Source organism: Lipophrys pholis (assembly GCF_963383615.2).
Source record: "Lipophrys pholis genome assembly, chromosome: 4".
Lineage (NCBI taxonomy): Eukaryota > Metazoa > Chordata > Actinopteri > Blenniiformes > Blenniidae > Lipophrys > Lipophrys pholis.
The window spans coordinates 12651887-12671412 of NC_137637.1; the positions used below are offsets into that span (position 1 = coordinate 12651887).

General features: G+C 43.0%; 1 protein-coding gene across 1 annotated transcript in view; it reads left to right on the forward strand.

Moving 5' to 3' along the window:
• itpr1b (inositol 1,4,5-trisphosphate receptor, type 1b) overlaps nucleotides 1–19526 on the forward strand; it is a gene marked incomplete at its 5' end in the record, with an annotated part of 108091 nt that overhangs the window by 59591 nt on the left and 28974 nt on the right. The window contains 10 exons of the mRNA XM_080461820.1: nucleotides 708–841; nucleotides 3612–3789; nucleotides 11918–12119; nucleotides 14017–14255; nucleotides 14929–15129; nucleotides 17303–17413; nucleotides 17972–18067; nucleotides 18141–18275; nucleotides 18662–18769; nucleotides 19257–19449. Of these exons, the coding sequence (XP_080317946.1) occupies nucleotides 708–841; nucleotides 3612–3789; nucleotides 11918–12119; nucleotides 14017–14255; nucleotides 14929–15129; nucleotides 17303–17413; nucleotides 17972–18067; nucleotides 18141–18275; nucleotides 18662–18769; nucleotides 19257–19449 (1597 nt within the window). The remainder of the gene's footprint in view (nucleotides 1–707; nucleotides 842–3611; nucleotides 3790–11917; nucleotides 12120–14016; nucleotides 14256–14928; nucleotides 15130–17302; nucleotides 17414–17971; nucleotides 18068–18140; nucleotides 18276–18661; nucleotides 18770–19256; nucleotides 19450–19526) is intronic.

Here is a 19526-nt window from a genome sequence, read left to right on the forward strand (position 1 = left end):
TGAACAAGGGTCCTCCTTGTGGGCCAGTAGCTAAGGTACTGTTGCTCAAACTGCTGCACAATTAGGGATTGTGTCCTAAAACATTTCTATGACAATAATTATCTGTTTTTGTTTTTATTTTTGTTTGTTTTTTGCACATATGGCTGCAGAATGGAGGACTTATACACCATTAGGAAGGCAGTAATAATGTTATGGCTGATTTGTGTACGCTCTAGTATTTTGTTACCGTATTCTGTTTAGCAAAAACCTGGATAAAATCTTCTGTCCCATGTGAAGACTCCATTTGGGTTTCTGAACATTTTCACTGGGACTGTCACACATAGGGGACGAAGCACTTCGATATGTGAATCACCATGTATGCAGGAAGGAGAATGATCATATTCCATGATATTGTATATCATGGAATATACCATGTTCGAGGTGTAAACAGCCTATAAGTAGATTACTTCAATTTATGTAAGTTTATTCAAGGAAAAGTCACAAAGAGGGAATGATGGTTGATTAAGTTTTAGTTGATTAACTTAGCTTTAGTTAAGTTTTGCTACACAGTGGGGGTTATAGCTGTACTGGAATGACTTAGACCAAAAGTGAGATTGTGATTAATGTCTTGTACTTCTATATTAGCTCAGCAACACTGGGTTCCAGATAGTTTTCTCTCATTAAAATGCAACTTCATTCCCTAACATCAATTTCTTTCTCCCTGACAGGGCGAGGCCTTGCGGCAGATTTTGGTCAACCGATACTATGGTAATGTCAAACCTGGCCCAAGGAGAGACAGCCTCGCTTCCTTCAGCAACGGCCCACTAAGTCCCGGAGCTCAGGGAAAATCACCCACAGGTGTGTGTGGTACTGCACTGTTTTTCAGTTTACACAGTTCTCGTCATAAAGAAACGTTTGAACTAATTTACCGGAGGAAACAAATAGGTCAGCGCCACAGTGAGAGACATCGCTCATCAAATGCAATTGAAAGTTTAGTTTCACTGCCAGCTGTATGGCAGGAACCAGAGAATTTCTGTAGTCATTAGTACGTGGAACGATTTCATCTTTTTCTTTTTAACCAGTCATTTTCAGAAGACTTAAATCAAGGGAAAAAGTCTACATAAAACCATGTAATACGCGGCTGCACCAACCAGCCAGGAAACGGTTGTGTGGTGTGATTCCTGAAGCTTTGGGGCTTTTCAGCTGCCTTAATGCCCATGGAAATGTTTTGACTATTGCAAATGTGGAATGCTGCTTAAGAAAAAAGAAATGGTAAAAAATGTTTGGATTTTCAGATGTGCTTTAGAATGGTGCTCGTCACTGTGTCAGGTGAGGATTTTTAGGAATATCATTTCAGTAGAACTGTAGTTTTTGTATTTTGATCATTAATTCATGACCTTTTCATTCATAAACAGGCTTGTGGTTATGTTCATAAGTATTTAAAAATACGAAGAAAGTCTTTTTTTTTTTTTTTTTTAATTGTTTAATTTCTTGTGCCTGTAAAGACGATTTATTTTGTAATTGGCACTGACTAAATGATCTCAAGTTTAACAATTTAGAAACGATACATAATTGTACATTTTTGTGCCAAAGCTGATAGTTTTATGTAAATCTCATGCCAGAATTGTTCATTGGATGAACAAAATACACAGAAAAGTTAGTAGCGGGCGTCCCTATGAGGTGCAAATCCGGTTGAATACTTTGTGTTTTCATGCGGTGCATCAGGTACACAATAACATTTACAGAAGGTTTTACCTGTATAGAAAACATTTTGGTGCTATGAACCAAAGCAGGGGCTTCTCCCATCGTCTCTCCATTTTTCCTCAAATTGAAATTGTTAACAATCTATTGGACTTCTGACTGTCAGACATTTTTTCATAGCAGTGTGTTACTCTGTCTCTCACCACAGAAATGACTCATATTTCATCTGTAATGGCACAGAGTGGGGGGGGGAGAAAAAAAAAGTGATCATATTCACAGCCGTGGCCTTCTACTCCAATAAGCCCTTGGACCTCGCCGGTGCCACTGAGCACGCCGTCTCTCTCCTCAACATAACGTAGGCCGTGTTGTTGCCAGGCGACCAGAGAGCCAAGCTCCATCTAGAATGGGATGTGTTGTTGATTCAGTGGCTCGCCCAGCCCGAGACGGCTCTGATGGGTGCCGTTCTCTCAACGATTCCTCTCCGACTGGTGGTGGGAGCCATCAGCAGTTGTAGGAGTTAAAGTACCTCTGTGAATTAGGGAAACATGTAACGGGATATTGTTATGAGCAGCAGCCGAATGACTAGACCAGACAGTTGCATCACAATTCCCTAACCACCTGTAAACATAAAATAAACCTCTTTAATCATAGAAAACTTCTTCACACATGCTAATTTAAATGGCATCTCCTTTACAAGTGCACCAAACAATGTCCCCCAGCAACACTCAGAACTGATGCAATGATAGTAAATCGGACAAAAACTTGAATCCCGGGTCACTACTTTGGCTTCCTGAGCATGACCCTTGACCCCCATCATCTCCGCAAAACACCCTAATGTGACTCCCCATCGTATCCGAGGCATAGGACGGTTAAATGCAGAAAGAAATGTCCCCAAGGGGATTAATTACTTAGTTCTATTTGGAAGGTCTGACCACTGGTCTACATTGACTGGACACGGTCCAAGTGGCAGGGGGCTGTATATGTTTGCATTATGGACAGATTCAGACACTCATGCAAAGAGGGAACATAACATAAGGACAGCATAAAAAAACCTTGGATCCAAACAAACTCACCTGCTTTCCGCAACAAAGGGCCTGATGTACAAGGAATAGAGCGACAAATGGTGAGCATTGTGGCACATGGACAGGTAGTTGGCAGACAGCAAGTTCTTCTAGTCATCAGACTGGAGGAGGTATAGATGAGCAGGAGCCAGGGCCAAAGCGCTGGCAGTGTCCCATTAGGCAGTCCGAACGGACCAGAGGCCTCCAGGAGGAATCCTCCGGGGGTTCTGCTGCTACAGGACTACAGGTCATAGGCCAAACACGAAACGGGGCAGCCAGTCCATCCAGTCACCTCCAATGTGATTGGCCTAGAGTACAGTCGTCATGGTGTGGTGAAAATGTTCACAAAGCCCATTGGCCCTGCGGATTGGACGCAACAACATTTGAACATGTCTGTGAATAACAGTGACGTTGGGAATTTGCTTTCTTGTAGAACCCCACGGTTTTTACTCATACTCCTATCAAATCCCACCTACCTATTTATTCTGATAGGACGTAGGCCATTTCACCTAGAGTGGTAACCTTGAAACAAAACCTATGCATGTACTGTAAGAACATGCAAACTTCACGTAGACTGGCTCCAAGTCCAGAATTTAACCAGGAAAATACTCAATATCAGGAAAACACCCTTTATCAACTTATATTATGGACCAAACATTTTGCCTTTGTTAAATCTCCCATTTGAAGAGAGGTTTCTTATATTAATTGTGTGTCTTTTTCAAATTCAATTAGATCTGAACAATGATGGAAACTCAAAATATGCATTGTATGATTCATCGTGTCTCGTCCTCCATTATGTAACCTGTCAGAAGCTTCATGCATTTTAATGTAGAAAGTAATCTGTTTCCCTTCTGTGGTCGTAGTGGTCAGCTCTGGGGTTGGAGGTCGAGGGGAGCTGAGTTTGGCAGAGGTACAGTGCCACCTGGACAAGGAAGGGGCCTCCGATCTGGTCATTGACCTCATCATGAACGCCACCAGTGATCGGATCTTCCAGGAGAGTATATTGTTAGCCATCGCGCTGCTGGAAGGTGGGAATACGGTGATCCAGGTAAGCAGATGTTACCTAGTTTTAAAGTACAAATGCACACACACACACAGCAGCTGAGAGAAGGTGTGACACTCACACGTCCAGCCTGCAATTAAATAGGCCAAGTAAAAGCCATTGCTCCAGGGAGGTATGAGCAGCTTTTCAACAAGGAGATCTTATCTGTGGTGCTTAAATCTATGGTGTCAACAGTTGAAGGCAGTGTCGCCGAGCTGCTTCCCTGCTGTCAATAGAGAGGTGGCAAAGGGTGACTTCAGAAGAAAAGAATGTAACCTCATCAACCTTGACGTGATTTGAAAAGTAGACTTCACATCCGGGTGCAGAAAGACATCCTGACATGTTTGGTCAACACCCCCCACGTCAGTCAGAGAGGAAGAGGAACAGTGGCCTAGTGGTAGAGGTCCAAACTGTGCAGCCAAAAGCGTCATTGCCTCCCCATCGACAGCCAGCGGTTGCTACAGCAACCCCAACTCTTTGCAAATCTCACAGAAGGCAGGTTCAGACGGCGGAGAGACGGTGTGTTTGTAAATGCATTATTTCAGCTTTGCAGAGTGTGTGTGAAAGAATATGTGTGTACGTGTTTTTGCCACATAATGTGTGAGTGTGTGCAGCTCGTAAGCTGTGTGTTAGCGCATTCTGGTTTTGTGGTCTATGCATGTGTGCTCTTGTGTGTCGTCTTGCATAAACTGGCCCATTGCATAATCGGCTCTTATTTGCATAGTATCGTTACCTGACAAGGCCTGGCTTCCCGACGTGTACACAAAGGCACTCACATGACTCCTGTTACATAAGCCGCCTCTCTGCCTGGGTGAGATACACCCAGAGCCCCGGGGCTCCTGACATTCCTACCGGACGCTTAACTGGGTCATTCTTTGCCAGTGGAAAGAGGGCAATAAAAGACATAACCCCTCAGAGGCCTCGGCAAAGATTCAGTAGATTTCACAAACTCTCTTGCTGTTCTCAGAAGACATGCTATTTCTTCCAGCCTCCCTGAGGACACTCATCTGGCTTATTGAACCAGATGTCATTCCGTGTGCTGCCTGACCTTTGTGCAGTCCGGGCATGTGGACCACACTCCTGAAAGTAGCCTGTAGCATCTATTTTAAACAGGGTGAGGATCTGTTTTGTCCACCTCAGGCCATCATAAAGACCTCTGTCCTGTCAGTGATTTTTCTCTTTCTATTACATTCGTCTAGCTCATACAGCTGTACAACATTAAACATGCTGAATCATTTCCGGGATTTATTTTTAGGGCGAGGTTGATGTTCTTTGTATTGTACCAGGGCCTCAGAGTGTGGGACAATTAATGTAAATGATGATTGGGGCATGGGACAACTGAGGCCCCGTTTACACATTTTCAAGGGAAACTCAAATCTTTTGTTGCATGTTGAGCGTCAGTTTACATGACAATGGTCCCAGTTAGAGAACGCTATATCTATATATTAGCTATTTCTCATTCTCTCTCTCATCATATGTGTTGTTGTTCTTTTCTGAGAAGGCTTGCATCTGACATCGGGAACTGGCGATATCAAAGTTAATATTAGCTATTTCTCATCATATGTAAGACGCTTCCCATATACATGCATAAATACAGTATATATGTATGTGTATATGTATGTATATCTGTCTGTCTATCTTTTCTGTGAAGCATTACATTGGAAATCGAGACCAGGCTTTTTTTTTTTTTCCCGGCCATGATTCTCCGACTTCTTTCCCCCGAAGGAGTACAGACTTTTAGTAGTGTGCAACCAGGTGCTGGACAGTGTCTAGAAATTCATCTGTGCTGATGTCTCCATCCCTGCTTCCTCCCATCGCATTCATATATGTGCACGTCTTTTCTGTGAAGGACCCTGCGTCTTTTTTTTTTTTTTTCTTTCCCCGCCCGTGATTTTAAACCAATGTTGAGCTACTTTTTCAAATGAACTATGTCTTTGTGTAAATTTACATTACTATTCATTCTAGGCCACTGAAATGTTACAAATAATTAACATATTATAATAAAGCATCTATCTGGGAAGCGTCTATCTGGGATAAAAACACTATCGTCTAACTGGGAAGCGTCTATCTGGGATGACACCACTGAAAAAGCAACTTTGCTCGGGCTCTGTCCCTATGTCGACGGCAGAAACGCTGTTACTGCAAATGCGCAATGTGACTGTAGTAAAAAATTCTTATGTAGATGGACAATATCAAGAATGGCGGCCTCCAGAGGGTCATGACTCCCAGTCCATATTCTCCTGGGACTTGGTAGTTTTAGAGTCGAGAGTCACCTGGAATAGCAATCCAGCTTGGTCTTCTGTCCATACAAAAGTCGGTCTGAACTTTCAAAAACAATGCATTTTCCTTTGGAGATGCCATGTAAACGAGGCCTGAAAATATGTAGCATTATGCTTATTTACGTCATCTTTTTCTGTAAATGTTTGAAACCCTGTGGGAATAAGATGTGCTCACTTCAGTCAACCGTTTTCTTTCATACTATTCAAGAAAAAATATCCTCCAAGTGACCTTCATAAACAAACTAGTTTATTGGCTTAAAGAAGAAATCCATCAAAAAGAAGCTTGTTGTTTTTTTTTTTTTTTAAATAAAGTTAGATGTTTTCCTGCTTCTTGGGCATGACGCTCGTACAAGCAGACTTTGTTGAAGAATCCTGTATGATTCCAAGCGAATTTACAACCTATCAGTAGATGCATCACATTTTCCTGTCTTACACAACATCTGGTTGCCGGCCCCCTCGTAGGACAGAAGAGTTCTTGTTGTCTAAATGAAAAGCAGGACAAAAACATGCCCACAGATTTTTTTTCCAAGCAGTCTGAGTTTGTTTGTTTTCGAGGTAATTCAGCATTGTGGCCTTGCCAACTAAATTTCTGGGAAAAGGCAAGTGTACAAAAGTTTTTGGTTGGTTTCAAAATGAGTTCATCCCGGGCCCAGAGTGCTCCGCTACCTGGACCACATACAGCAGCACTAAGGGAGACATTAAGAGTTGGTGAATTCATAAAGAAATTGGTGAGAACGAGGACTTGTACGACTTTGTATGTATGCTTTCCCCACATATGTTCATCTTTATAAACACCATGCGACGCGTCAAGAGAGGAAAGTTAAATCAGAATTCTTGAAACTTTTATCAAATGTATATCGGTGCATTTGATGTGTTTTCTAACTTGTTTTACGGCTACATACATGACCTCCAAGGAATTTTAATTGCGCTTGTTGCTGCATTTGCATATAATGTACCAGTAATTTGAATTTGAGTGCATTCCAAAATCTGGAAGTCTCACCCAAGAGCTGTCAAAAGATATTATCCAGCCTTAGATAGTGTTTATCTTTGTTCATATCATTGTATGCTCATATATTCAACATGCATTGACACACAGATCTCATTATTGCACCTCAAAAAAATGTGTGACAGAAATTTGTTTTTTAACGGATCTCAATACTCAAAACACAATTCAACTGCGTGTCCAGGTAAGACAGTGAAATCCACATATACACACTCTGAAGATAAGTTTTTATTGTTAACGAATTAAAAACCAGACATGTTTCAAAGTGAGCACAATTCCTCCTGTGTCGTTACAGAACAGAACAGCAAAATCCAGATTAAAGATTTTGAAGATAATATACTGACTTGTGCTGCAGCACCATCTGACCCTAAACATACCCTGGGCTGCATTCATGTGTCAAACATTACTTATTGCCCTACATACTCTACCTAATATAACTGAAACCTGCACGACTCGCTACATACAAGATAGATAACATATTGCCTGACACATGCTCACCCCCCCCCCAGGAACAAGCAACAAGTACTGCGACACTCCTGTTGTAGCTCGGGCAGATGGATACGTGCTGAACGCACAACATATCACTGCATAAAACCACACTCATCTGTACACCCCATCAGCACATGAACGCACGCACACAGACTGCAGGATATACTTAGTCTGGAGAGCTTATTCCAAAAGCAGCCCTCAGAGAGAGAGAGAGAGAGAGAGAGAGCGAGAGAGAGAGTGTGTTTACGTGTGTTTGTGTTATGTAAGACAAGAAGTGTAAAATGTCTACTCCTCCCAGCTCACCATCCATCTTCTCAACACTGTCTTCATGACCTCAGAACTGTCACAGGAGCGAACAGGTGCCGCCGCTCTTACTCAATAGGCTTGTTGTGGCACGCCGCTGCCCTCGGCCCCATCCTGGCAGGATTTTCCCCCCTTCAACCCCTGCTGGGTTCAAGTTCATTTAACACCTAGCTCTTGGAAAGCTTTAAAAAGATTCTGGAAGGTGTGTTTCCAGGCATCGCCGCTATCAACATACCCGCTCACTATTTAAATGTTCTCAATTTCATTTGCAGAAGTGTAATCATTTTAGCCCTTTTTATTTGACGTCGAAGTAACTGGATATTTCATAGGCTTCATTTTGTTGGTTGCCAGCCCAGATTTCTGAGAAAGCACACTCGTGCATGGATGCATTGCACTGGGATTTATACGGTGGCAGTCTCACCGTGGCTTCAAAAAGCAGATTTCTGTGGATACCAGCTGGGTGGTGGCGGAGTACGCAAACCGAAGCCCCTCCAATACGTACAGAGATGGCTTTGTCACTCACTAGGTGTCAGGCTGCAAAGGCTGGAGATGGATAAAAAGAAAGAGAGAGGGAGAGGCAGAGCTGGTGGTATAAACAGGCCTTACATAACTGGCCCGTGTTGATGCCAGGAGCCGGGGTGGCAGCTGACGGGAAACGGAGAGAAAAGTGGGAGTGCAGAATAATCAGAAGCGAGGCCCCGCAGTGCCGCCACGTTGATCATGCAGGAGAGGAGAGTCACTTACAGGTCAAACAAAAAACCTGCAGCGCCAAACACGGCTACAGCGGCCAACTCAGCAGAGCTCCCAGGAGGCTTAGTGCCTCTGCCGGCGGACACGTAGAGGGTTAAGCCGTCTCACAGGGAAAAGCTGAGGCTGATTGGCTGATGCATAGTTTCTTTAACGAATGACTCAGCAGCCAGTGGGGAGACCAGGGGGCCAGATTCACCGTTTAAACATTTTTTGGGGGGGCCTTTCTCCTTATGTAAGATGCAGCACGCCTGAGTTGCATCTTATCATATTACATGATCTCTCTTGTCAGCTCTGCTCTAAAGTCAGCCACAGCGTGCCGGTTAGTAACTGCAGTGCAACGTGCATCTTCACTACACCGGCACTCATGACAGCTTGTCCTCCTCTTTCAGCCGAAGTGCCAAGCTGATATACATTTTGTTTTTGTTTCCTGGTGATCTTGAGTTATGTTTAGGTCTTTATATATGCTTGCTTCTATTTCTCTATCTTAACCGAAATGTCTGATCATCCAGCTCAGTGAAGAAAATATTAGTTGACTATATTACATAATGTACTAATTTGCTGAGATAAAAACAAGGGACATCAAATTAGACAATTAACAAAATTTTCTGTAGAAATGTTGCATGCATTATTCAATTCAACCAGAACTGCAGCTGATTTTCATTTTTATAATCCTGCTGTGGAAATATCTGACTCAATACAAATGCTCACTTTTCATTTTGATTTTCTGTATGTTTTTTTTTGTTTGTTGTTTTTTCCCCCCAAAACTGCTTCCAACCTATAATGATCTTGTCTGAATACTCATTTTACAGCAGTTTTGGACCATTTGAGATGCACTCTGCTGCAGACACACAGTTCAATGGGTTAACAACAATGACCCAAAGGAATGAGATTTGATGTGCAGCAGTGACTGCGCAGACGGCGCACAGACCAACAGTTTGTCCTCTTGTCTTTGGCATACGTGACAGATATGACTCGACAGATTTGGGCAGAAATGAGGTTGTTTTTTTTCTGGCCACAGTCATGAGTTCTACTTAAACTGGTAATCTTGTAAAGCTTCAGTCCCGGAGCTGTTATGGAGAAGTATGCCTGGTTGCATAAGTCGGTCTGTTGATCAGATCATTATCAATGAATGACCCTATCTTGTCAACAGCAACTTGAAAAACAAGCAAACAACACTGTTGCATAAAACCGTGGAGGAAAACAACTTAATAGATTAAGTGTGGGGGGCCTCCTTCAGGACCCGAGTCGGGTGATCCTGCAGAGATTCTTGCCGGTCAGCTTCGCTGTGCCGATATGTTGCCTCAGTGCCGTGAACTTGTACATTGATTCACTGCACGTCTTTCCCTCTCACAGAAACTTGTCTGAGTTCAGCTAAACCTGGAAAGAGTGTTATGTAACTGGCTTTCAAACCTGCCCCAGAATCTCTGGATGCGATAACTCGCCTTGCATCAAACACCCTCCCCACCTCGCTTCCCACTTTCGGACCCTTCCTCCTCCCTCTCACACCACACGTTCACTTCGTGCCGTCCTGGCAATGAAAAGTGGGGCAGGGTTTTCCTCTCTCTCCCTCTCCACTGCTTGTCCTCTGTGGGCTGATGTAACAGTGTTAGAGCCGAGGCGCTGTGTGCCCTCACTGTAACCACTCAGCTGATTACAGGTCTTATGTAAGGAGGGATTGTTGAGAGGAAAATGGGACAGAACATATGAGCAGGCGGGGAAAAAAAACAAACAAAAAAAAAACTGCTCCCCACACACAAAGCGTTCAAACAAAATTGCCCTTAGTGTCGCTCCGTTTTTGGTCGATCATTTCCTCTCTCACCCTGACTTCACAAAACCACTTACTCGTACTTGTTGCATAGCTCACAAAAGCAAAAAACAAAACAAAAAAAACCTGTGGCTTCATACCGTCGAATTAACTTAGTGAGCCCAATTTAATGAACACGCTGCTCCTGCTGTGTGTGTTTACCTCCGTGCATGAACAACGCGTGGCCTCAGCAGGCAGAGAGACTGGTTCTGTCACGGCGGCGTCGTGAGCACATGCTTTATAGTTTGGCTGCATGCTAACCACAAACCCTGCTGTTGCATGTTTGTTTGTAAGCGTTAACACCCAGAACTGTGTCATGCATATGATGATTGCATCGTGTAAAACCAGGTGAGCATGGTGAGGCGTTACAAAGGGTTTTCCTGGCATTGTGAGAGGAACGCTTATGTAACTGCTTTGAACCAAGCCTGTGGCGTGAATAGCAACAGTTATACAGACGTTAGGATAATGAATAAATAGCAGCTCTGAGCTACATTACACAGCATTTTACAGTTTTTCACTGCTGATACGACACTGTTCCTGAAAAATAGCTCACATTTCTCAAAACACTGCACCCTATTTCCTTTATTAGGGCACAGTTCGCAAAGCACTGCACACGTGTGTCAAAAGTGCACTTTATTGTCAAAATTTTAACTTTGTTTTCAAAATTAGCACAGACAAAGCAAAAGTAGGACACTGCACTGCTAAATACAAAACACTCTCTCTCACCGTGTTTTCACATTAAGTATAAACAAATGATACAGTCCTAGAAAATGACAACTTAAACACAAATACATCCTATAAATGATTCAGAGGGCCATTGCGGTGCCTGACTGTGCATTACAAATAAAAATAATGTTAGACAAATAATTACAGCACTGTATTGTACACAGTACAGTATGCAAATATTGACACCACGTCTGCATCAATTCTTTCAGCCTGGTCAGGCCACAGGACCTCATCAACATCACAAGCTATGTTTTCTGTGGGCAGGCAAAGTGGAAAGACCTAGTGTGTCTGATCCAGCCCTGACACGCATCAACAGAAACAGCATCACATGCCAAGACCATGATTGCAAGAGATTTTCCTGAATATATGGCTGCCGGTCATATACCTTCCACCTCCATGTAGAGAAGAATTCCTATAGGATTGGAAAGTGTGTTCAAACGAGCAAAAGAATGTGTTCAGTGTTTTGCAAAAAGAGTGCAAGAGTTTTTGAAACTGTGTGCAAACCATGAATAGTGTTCGAGGTTTTGACACCAGAGTCCTGTTATTGAGAGATGTGTGCAGTCAGTCTGTGGCTGTGTGCAGTCAATGGAATTTAGCGTCTTATCAATCGAGAAAATCTGTAAGCGGAAGCATAGTCTGTTTTATGTCCCCTGATGTTGCATCACCATGTACGCTATATGCCATGAAAACATGAGAACGTGAAGAAAAGAAAAAACTGTGCGTAAACTCTCGTATTGAACAGAAAATGATCCTGACAACTCTTCTCCTGCTTTTCTCCAGCGGTCCTTCTTTCATCGATTAACGGGTGACAACAAGTCGGAGAAATTCTTCAAAGTGTTTTACGAGCGCATGAAACTGGCCCAGCAAGAAATCAAGGCCACCGTGACGGTCAACACCAGCGACCTGGGGAGCAAGAAGAAAGATGAGGAGCCGCCAGACAAAGACACGCCAGCGCGCAAGAAAGGTCAGCGGTTAAGAGTTAGTCATCAAAAGAACGAGCACAGTCAGCCACAGAGGAAAACGTTGCGCAATATGCTCAATTCACGCCATTATTCAACATAATTAACTGTCATTTTCATGGTGTGTTGCATTTGTTTGGTTTTCTTTTAAGCCCTTCCTGACTCTGCAATATGTTTTATAGTACGCAAGTTGTCAGAAAAAGCAATTGTTTCTCAAGTACAACCCCAATTTTTTTTTTTTTCTCCCGTTCCTTGTCCTCGAAGCTAAGGCATACAATATTACATTTTCTATTGGTGAAATGTTTTGCCTGCAGCAGGACCGCTCGGCACCGGATGTTCAGTTTGCGACTTTTGCGTCGTCTTTCTCTGATATGCAAGGCCGAACCTGACAAATGGGAGCAAATGTTGTTCTAAAACAATCATGTACTTTTCAAAGTTTATAATATTTATTTATTGTGACCATGCCTCAGACCAGACACTGGCCACATGTGGCCCATGAGCAATTCTCCAAAAATTGTTAGATTATTGTCTTCCTAAATAAGGGTAGGATAGTGCTCATTATGAATGAATGGATTGATTAATGAATGGTTTACTCCTGATCATATTCCAACACAAAAAAAAATCCAAACATCAACAAACACGGTTCGCTTTAACTGACCAAGAAAAGGAACAGGCTGAAGCCATTTATACCTATCCTATAAATTATTTGGAATAACCTAGAATATGTGCAAATTACAAACAAGAACTGCAAAAACAAAACAAAACTGTAGAGAAAATCTAAAGAACATAAATAAGAATAACACAATATATGGTAATATCTCTTTTCTCTCATCATTAGCCTGAACTGTAAGTCTTCATTTTTTATTTTTGAGTTTTTTTGAAAGTTCACATTGAGGTGCTTCATTTAAGTTCATCACTGAGACCATTTAAATAAAGTCAAAGTAATCTTAAGCACATTTGAACCAGTACTTATTTGGAATTACTCCAAATTACTGTAAAGCTGAGTTTAGTTCAAGATTCAAAAAAATAATAATAATATATGTGCTATGATTAATGTTAGAAACTTGGCAAATGCGACCCTCTAGTGTTATCAAAGATGCTCCTTCCTATTTTACCCAATGAAATATCAATGAAACCCCATAGTATAGAATAGAAATACTTTAATAATCCAGAGGGGAAAATACCTTACGTTTGTGCTGCTGGGATGATCTTTCTCCTCATTAACCCACAGCACACAGCCTCCATAGGTTCCAAAAAGAAGTTTTAAGTTTCAAAAATTGTAATTTCCAATATTTATTTTTCTTCACATACGGCTTCTTTCTTTGTTTCTTTCAATTTCAACTTGCATTGATGAATTGAACAACAAATGTGTTCACAGAAAGTCATTTCTGGAATTGTTCCTGAGCCCATGCAGCCTTATAGTCATTTAGCCATTTAGCCATTGCTCAATAAGAGATTTTTTGGGGTTTGGTTTGGGGGTTTTTTTCAGCAGATTTGTGAACCTCTCCCCAGAAACGGCAAAATTCTACTCAATCTATTTCAAAGCTTTTAAAGTTGTGGTGGTCTCTGCAATCCAATTGAAACATTTCCATTAGCTCGTCAAATTTTAACTTTACAAAAACATTTGGATATTTTTATTGCAAATCATTGCTTTCTGTTTTTATTTGGTTTACACTTCATACCAGCCTTTTTGGAAATAGAGTTTCCAATAGAAATCTATTGAAAACAGAAACTCTTCTCTTATACACTTTGTCCAGGTGTTCTTTGGCCATAAATATATATTACTATATATATATTATCTCAGTAGACCACATAGTTTTTCAAATAAGCATTTCTGTCTATACTTCATATTTCCATTTCTCTGTGTTTGACTCATCCTTTGCTCTCTGTGGTTAGTGAAAGACGTGCCGGTGGTGGCAGTAGTGACCGAGGAGGTGAAGGAGCAGCTGGTGGAGGCCTCCGCCGTCACCAAGAAGGCCTACACCACCTACCGACGCGAGGCCGAAGCCGAGGAGCACCAAGCGGCCGCTGAGGGCGCCCCCGTCCCGACTGCCGACAAAAGCCAGGAGGAGGGCGAAATGAGCGTTATCATCACCATCATGCAGCCGATTCTGCGCCTCATGCAGCTGCTCTGTGAGAATCACAACAGAGATCTGCAGGTCAGTGCTGCGTCAGTGTGTTGTTGTGACCGCGTCGCCCCCCCCCCACCCTGTCGGCCCACGACATGGTGACATTTCCTGACCTATGTTCTGAATTTCAATCACCACCCTCACTTATTGAGAAATGAAACCATGTTGAAAATAGGCACACGTTGCAGAACTTCCTGATGTCGCTGTTTCCATACCCATTGCGTCTTGGTCTGGTTTCACTATGAGGAGTGTGTTTGGGTTCCTGGGGGCTGCCATCGCGAAACTCAGACAGAGGACGGATCCTGTTTACACCTCAAACCACCATTAAAGGAGAGTGCCGAGTCGCTCCGTCTCTCCCGTCGTGACCCTGTGTGGGTTGCAAGATATTGATTCACAGCCAGCTGCTCTGCACACGTGATCAATTTGCTGAGACGTTTCTGTTCATTCCAAAGACGTCACTGATGTACTTGTCTCTACTGTAGTCTTGGTTTGCTGGCTTGAAAAGAAGTGCAGGAGCAATGAGCCATTCCTACTCTTTGTATTTGGTTTTGGCTTCAAGGAGAAGTTGATTGAAGGAAAGTGACCCTGATGAATGGGCTTGTGACAACTCACTTACCATCCAAAGCCAAACACTCTCTCTATGACTGAAACACATCCAAGAAATGTATTTTGACCCTTTATTCCCCTTGTTGTCGTTCTTCAGAACTTTCTGCGCAACCAAAATAACAAGAACAACTATAATCTGGTGTGTGAAACGCTTCAGTTCCTGGACTGTATCTGCGGGAGCACCACAGGGGGACTCGGGCTGCTTGGACTCTACATCAACGAGAAGAACGTGGGACTCATCAACCAGACTGTGGAAAGCCTCACCGAGTACTGCCAAGGCCCCTGCCATGAGAACCAGGTGACACACATTCTACTTCCCACCTAAAAGGTTGAGGTTTCTCAACTGGAATTAAGGTCAGAGGGACAGACTTCTTCTGCCATCGGACTGATGGTTGTGTTTGAGTCGTGTTGTAATTAGTCCCGAGTGCTCCATGCCCAGCGCTCGGCTGCCACGCTGAAGCTGTTCAGTCTCTCGTCTTTCTTCAACAGTGCAACACCAGCCCACTCTGGGCAGAGTGCCTGCGTTTGTTCTCTGGCACGGTTCAGCATTGCTTAGTCTTCTCACATGACGGTGGGCATCCTCTGTTCCTGCTGCTATGAGGTCATTTCAGTGTGAAACTGGCCCGACTAAACGAGCAAACGGACTAAATGCAGTCACTATCTGAGGCCAGTTTAATTCCACTGAACTTGGCGAGAAGGGGGATTTGCCGAAATACACGCAGCTCCTTGTTTGTGTCTGCTGAGGCGGAAAAGACGGAAACGAGTGCCTAAATGATTTTTCTCTTTTATATGCTCCATTAGTTAGACAATATGAAGCCGCTTCACAGGCCATTTATTTGGTTTTATTTGTGGTTTATTCATCGCCTACTATTTCTTTTTCCACTACCTATTAAAAATGACCGGAGGTATGATGTGTGCCCTGCCTCCCTGGTACCTGACCTCGTGCTCCAGATGGCAAGCTTTGATGAAATCTGGTGTGTCATCATTGGGATTCCTCTATTTAAAAAGAAAAATAACATTTCAATAACCTCTTACACACCGTCATCAATCACGTACATATTTGTCTTTACTGCTCTTTGCCTTGAACCCATTAGGATGGTTTTTTGTGGGCTTCACCCTTCAGATACAGACGAATTGTGACGTGTAAATCTACGCCTCGCTAAAATGTGTTCAAGCCACATGCAGCTCTTGAGGGTGAACTACACACATGTGAAACCAGATCTTAATTGATTTAAGAAATCCTAACCCAACCTGGAGAGTTTGTTCTGTTCTCCTGTGAATCCAGACGGTCTTGTTTTCCCCCCTGGCACTGCAGGGGCAGCCTTTGTATTGCTCCAGCGTCAATGAACAAATCTTTGTGACGGCCTGTAGGTTTTTGACCACTGTTAAATGAATCTCAGTCAGACGCCTCCCAGTAAACATTACATGATACAGTAAGTCTCTTTGTAAGTCTCCTTCAGAGAACGAGGCTCACTTGTCCTACATCCTGCCTCAAGAAGCCCGACCTCACGGCCTGTTGACACTCGCTGGATTTGTTTTTTATTCATAGAGACTTTGCTTCCCACGAGTTAGTCGTAAATGCATTTTCTGGATTGTGTCAATAAAGAAATTAAGTCTCGATTCGAGCATCAGATTGCCACGGTCACATGAACACTGAATAAAGTTATTGGAATGTTGTGATGTGACCCAATTCATTTCAGTGGATCAATCCCATAATGCTTTGCACTGTGACGTTTTTTCTTTGTGACATGCGCAAGGAATCCCGCAAACTTTACGTCCGTCAGGCCTTTCAACTATTTTGTCTTTTATTATGTTAAAAAGATTTCTTGTTTCCTGAGCCGACCAGTTTTGCCTTTGCTCCCGCCAGCTTTCTCAAAACACCGGCGTGTGCACGCGGTCACATCATGACGTTAGGTGAACCGACGTCGCAGACATGCACGCAACGCTCCAACTGTAGGAAGTTACCCGATCTGCAATTTACGTGGACCATGATTGGAACAAAAAAGCCGACTCCACCACCCCGTACGATCCAATCGGATGGTGCAAATATAGTCATATTGAAGTGTTTATATGGTGTAAATTTAATCGGGTTTGTTTTGGTCAATGTATCCACAGCTAGTGGAAGACCACCTTGAAACTGCTGAAGCAGGGAAAATATTTGATCACAGTTAAGCCCATTTAATGTCATGAGAGTTACGGTGAGCGTCTTTCAATTAAATTTAAGTACTTTAGGTCAGTGTTAATGTTACAAACTTGCACAAACTTCTTTCATTTATTCATAACAAATCCATTTATAATGTCATGAATGTTAAACATGTCTTGCACTGCTGCCTCATGAGGGGATGTCAGCAATACTCCAGCATGAAAACTAGTTTTTTTAAATTGGTTGGTGTCGTTCAATAATAATCCTGAAATTCAGGAAAGCAAAATATTCTTGGCGTTGATCTTGTCTCATTTGATTTGCCCAACAGAACTGCATCGCCACTCATGAGTGTAATGGCATCGACATCATCATCGCGCTCATCCTCAACGACATCAACCCTTTGGGAAAGAAGAGGATGGATCTGGTGCTGGAACTCAAAGTGAGTTTTTCATAGTTCTGAAAATGGATATAGACTCTTTACAGAAGGTCAATCTTTACTTAACTAGTTAATTTGTTAATTCTATTGCATATACAATATTCCCATGTTCAGTCTCAGACAGAATTAGTTTTAAAAGGTTCAATCACGTAGGACGTTCTCAATCTTCCATGGAGAAATTTACCGAAATGAAACGTTATTTCACCAGTGGAAGACCACCTTGAAACTGACACGTATTTGTAAAAGAAATCCTAATTCCACCCAGTGTAATAACTCGGACAATCTCTGGTGAATTGCGTCTTAATAATCAAACAACTACGTGAAAGTCTCAGGAGTGCCTCCAATGAAAGTCAGTCGGCTAAAATATGCTGGTAAGACTCTTCTCTGTATAAAGTGCTCTGTGGCAAATTACGTAACAGTGACGCATTAAAAAATAAGAATATTTACATTTTGTGTTCTTCACTAACGGCCTGCGTTTAGTCGGGAATACTAAATGGCAGGTAAGCATTACCAACAGGATAACGCTTGTGCCGTCATCTGTGTGCTCTCATTATTTCATAGAATAATGCTTCGAAGCTTCTCCTCGCAATTATGGAGAGTCGCCATGACAGCGAGAATGCCGAGAGGATCCTGTACAACATGAGGCCCAAGGAGCTGGTCTGTATCGCCGTGTGTCAGTCGTCGCATGGCGCCAGGTGGGAGCTCTTATGACACGTCTGCGGTTTGGCAGGTGGAGGTGATCAAGAAGGCGTACATGCAGGGGGAGATAGAAGTGGAGGAGCCGCAGGAGGGCGAGGATGGAGAGGAGGAGCACTCTGCATCCCCGCGCAATGTCGGCCATAATATCTACATCTTGGCACATCAAGTAAGCCTCTGACCGTTAGAACCGCAGTCGTGAGCAAACGCTGTAGCTCATGCGAAGTCACATAAAAGTCTCATTTCCCGTAGCTCATTAAACAAGCATGTGAAACCTGCCACCCATCCCCTGTTTTTTTTCAAAGCCTCATGCTTTGTGCAGTTTGTTCAACCCATCAGTCAGTTTAATCCTCACAGCAGTTACGTAACCCTGCAATGTTGTAGTTCAGTGAACGAAATTTGGAATCCAAAGAAAGAAAACATTTGCATATTGTGTTTTTGAATTCCAATCATACTGGCAAAGTACAGCATGTACACAAGTTGGTTTCTTTTTCTTTTCTCATTTAAAAGTAGAACTTTTTCTCGTGGTAATTATCTGTCATCGATCTGTTGCAGTTAGCCCGTCACAACAAGGAACTGCAGGCTATGCTGAAGCCGGGGGGTACGTACGGAGAGGGTGACGAGGCCCTGGAGTTTTATGCCAAACACACGGCTCAGATTGAGGTCAGTTTTGAAGAGAAATTTCTTTCTTGTTTCAGTTTGGAGTTTTCCCACAGATTCACTGTAGAATGCCCACTATCTCGCATCTGTTGTAAGACGTCATCCTTAACTCAAGAAGAGAGTGACATGTTTTGGCTTTAAAGGCTGACGTGAGGCATGTTTTCCTTGCTCTCCTTTTGCACTTTATTATGTCGAGCGGTAGAATGACAAATGCCTTTGGCGTGTTTGCACGTTTTCCTGTGTGCACTCAGCGAGCAGAAGGAATGCTGTTTGTTGGCGGCACTCCAAGCTGAAGTTGTTGGTGCAGTTTATCAGCCACCTTTATAAAGAAAACACTTATGAGCACTGCCAAGTATAACACTCGGGCCATTTGAACTAATAAAACAAGTCTTTTTTTAATCCAGTCTATGAATACTGAAAGTGCAAGGTGAATTAAGGTTGGTATACCTGACAGTTTGTGGTCGGTGGATGCTGCTGTGGTTGTGTTCAGATCGTGCGGCTGGATCGCACGATGGAGCAGATCGTCTTCCCCGTGCCCAACATCTGTGAATTCCTCACCCATGAGTCCAAACTGCGCGTCTACTACACCACCGAGCGCGATGAGCAAGGCAGCAAGATCAATGACTTCTTCCTGCGCTCTGAAGACCTTTTTAATGAGATGAATTGGCAGAAGAAGCTGCGAGGTACTCAAGAGGCGACTGGTAACACAAACACGGTTCCCTGTGCGTTATTCTCCTCAACTCTTTACCTCCTAGTGTTT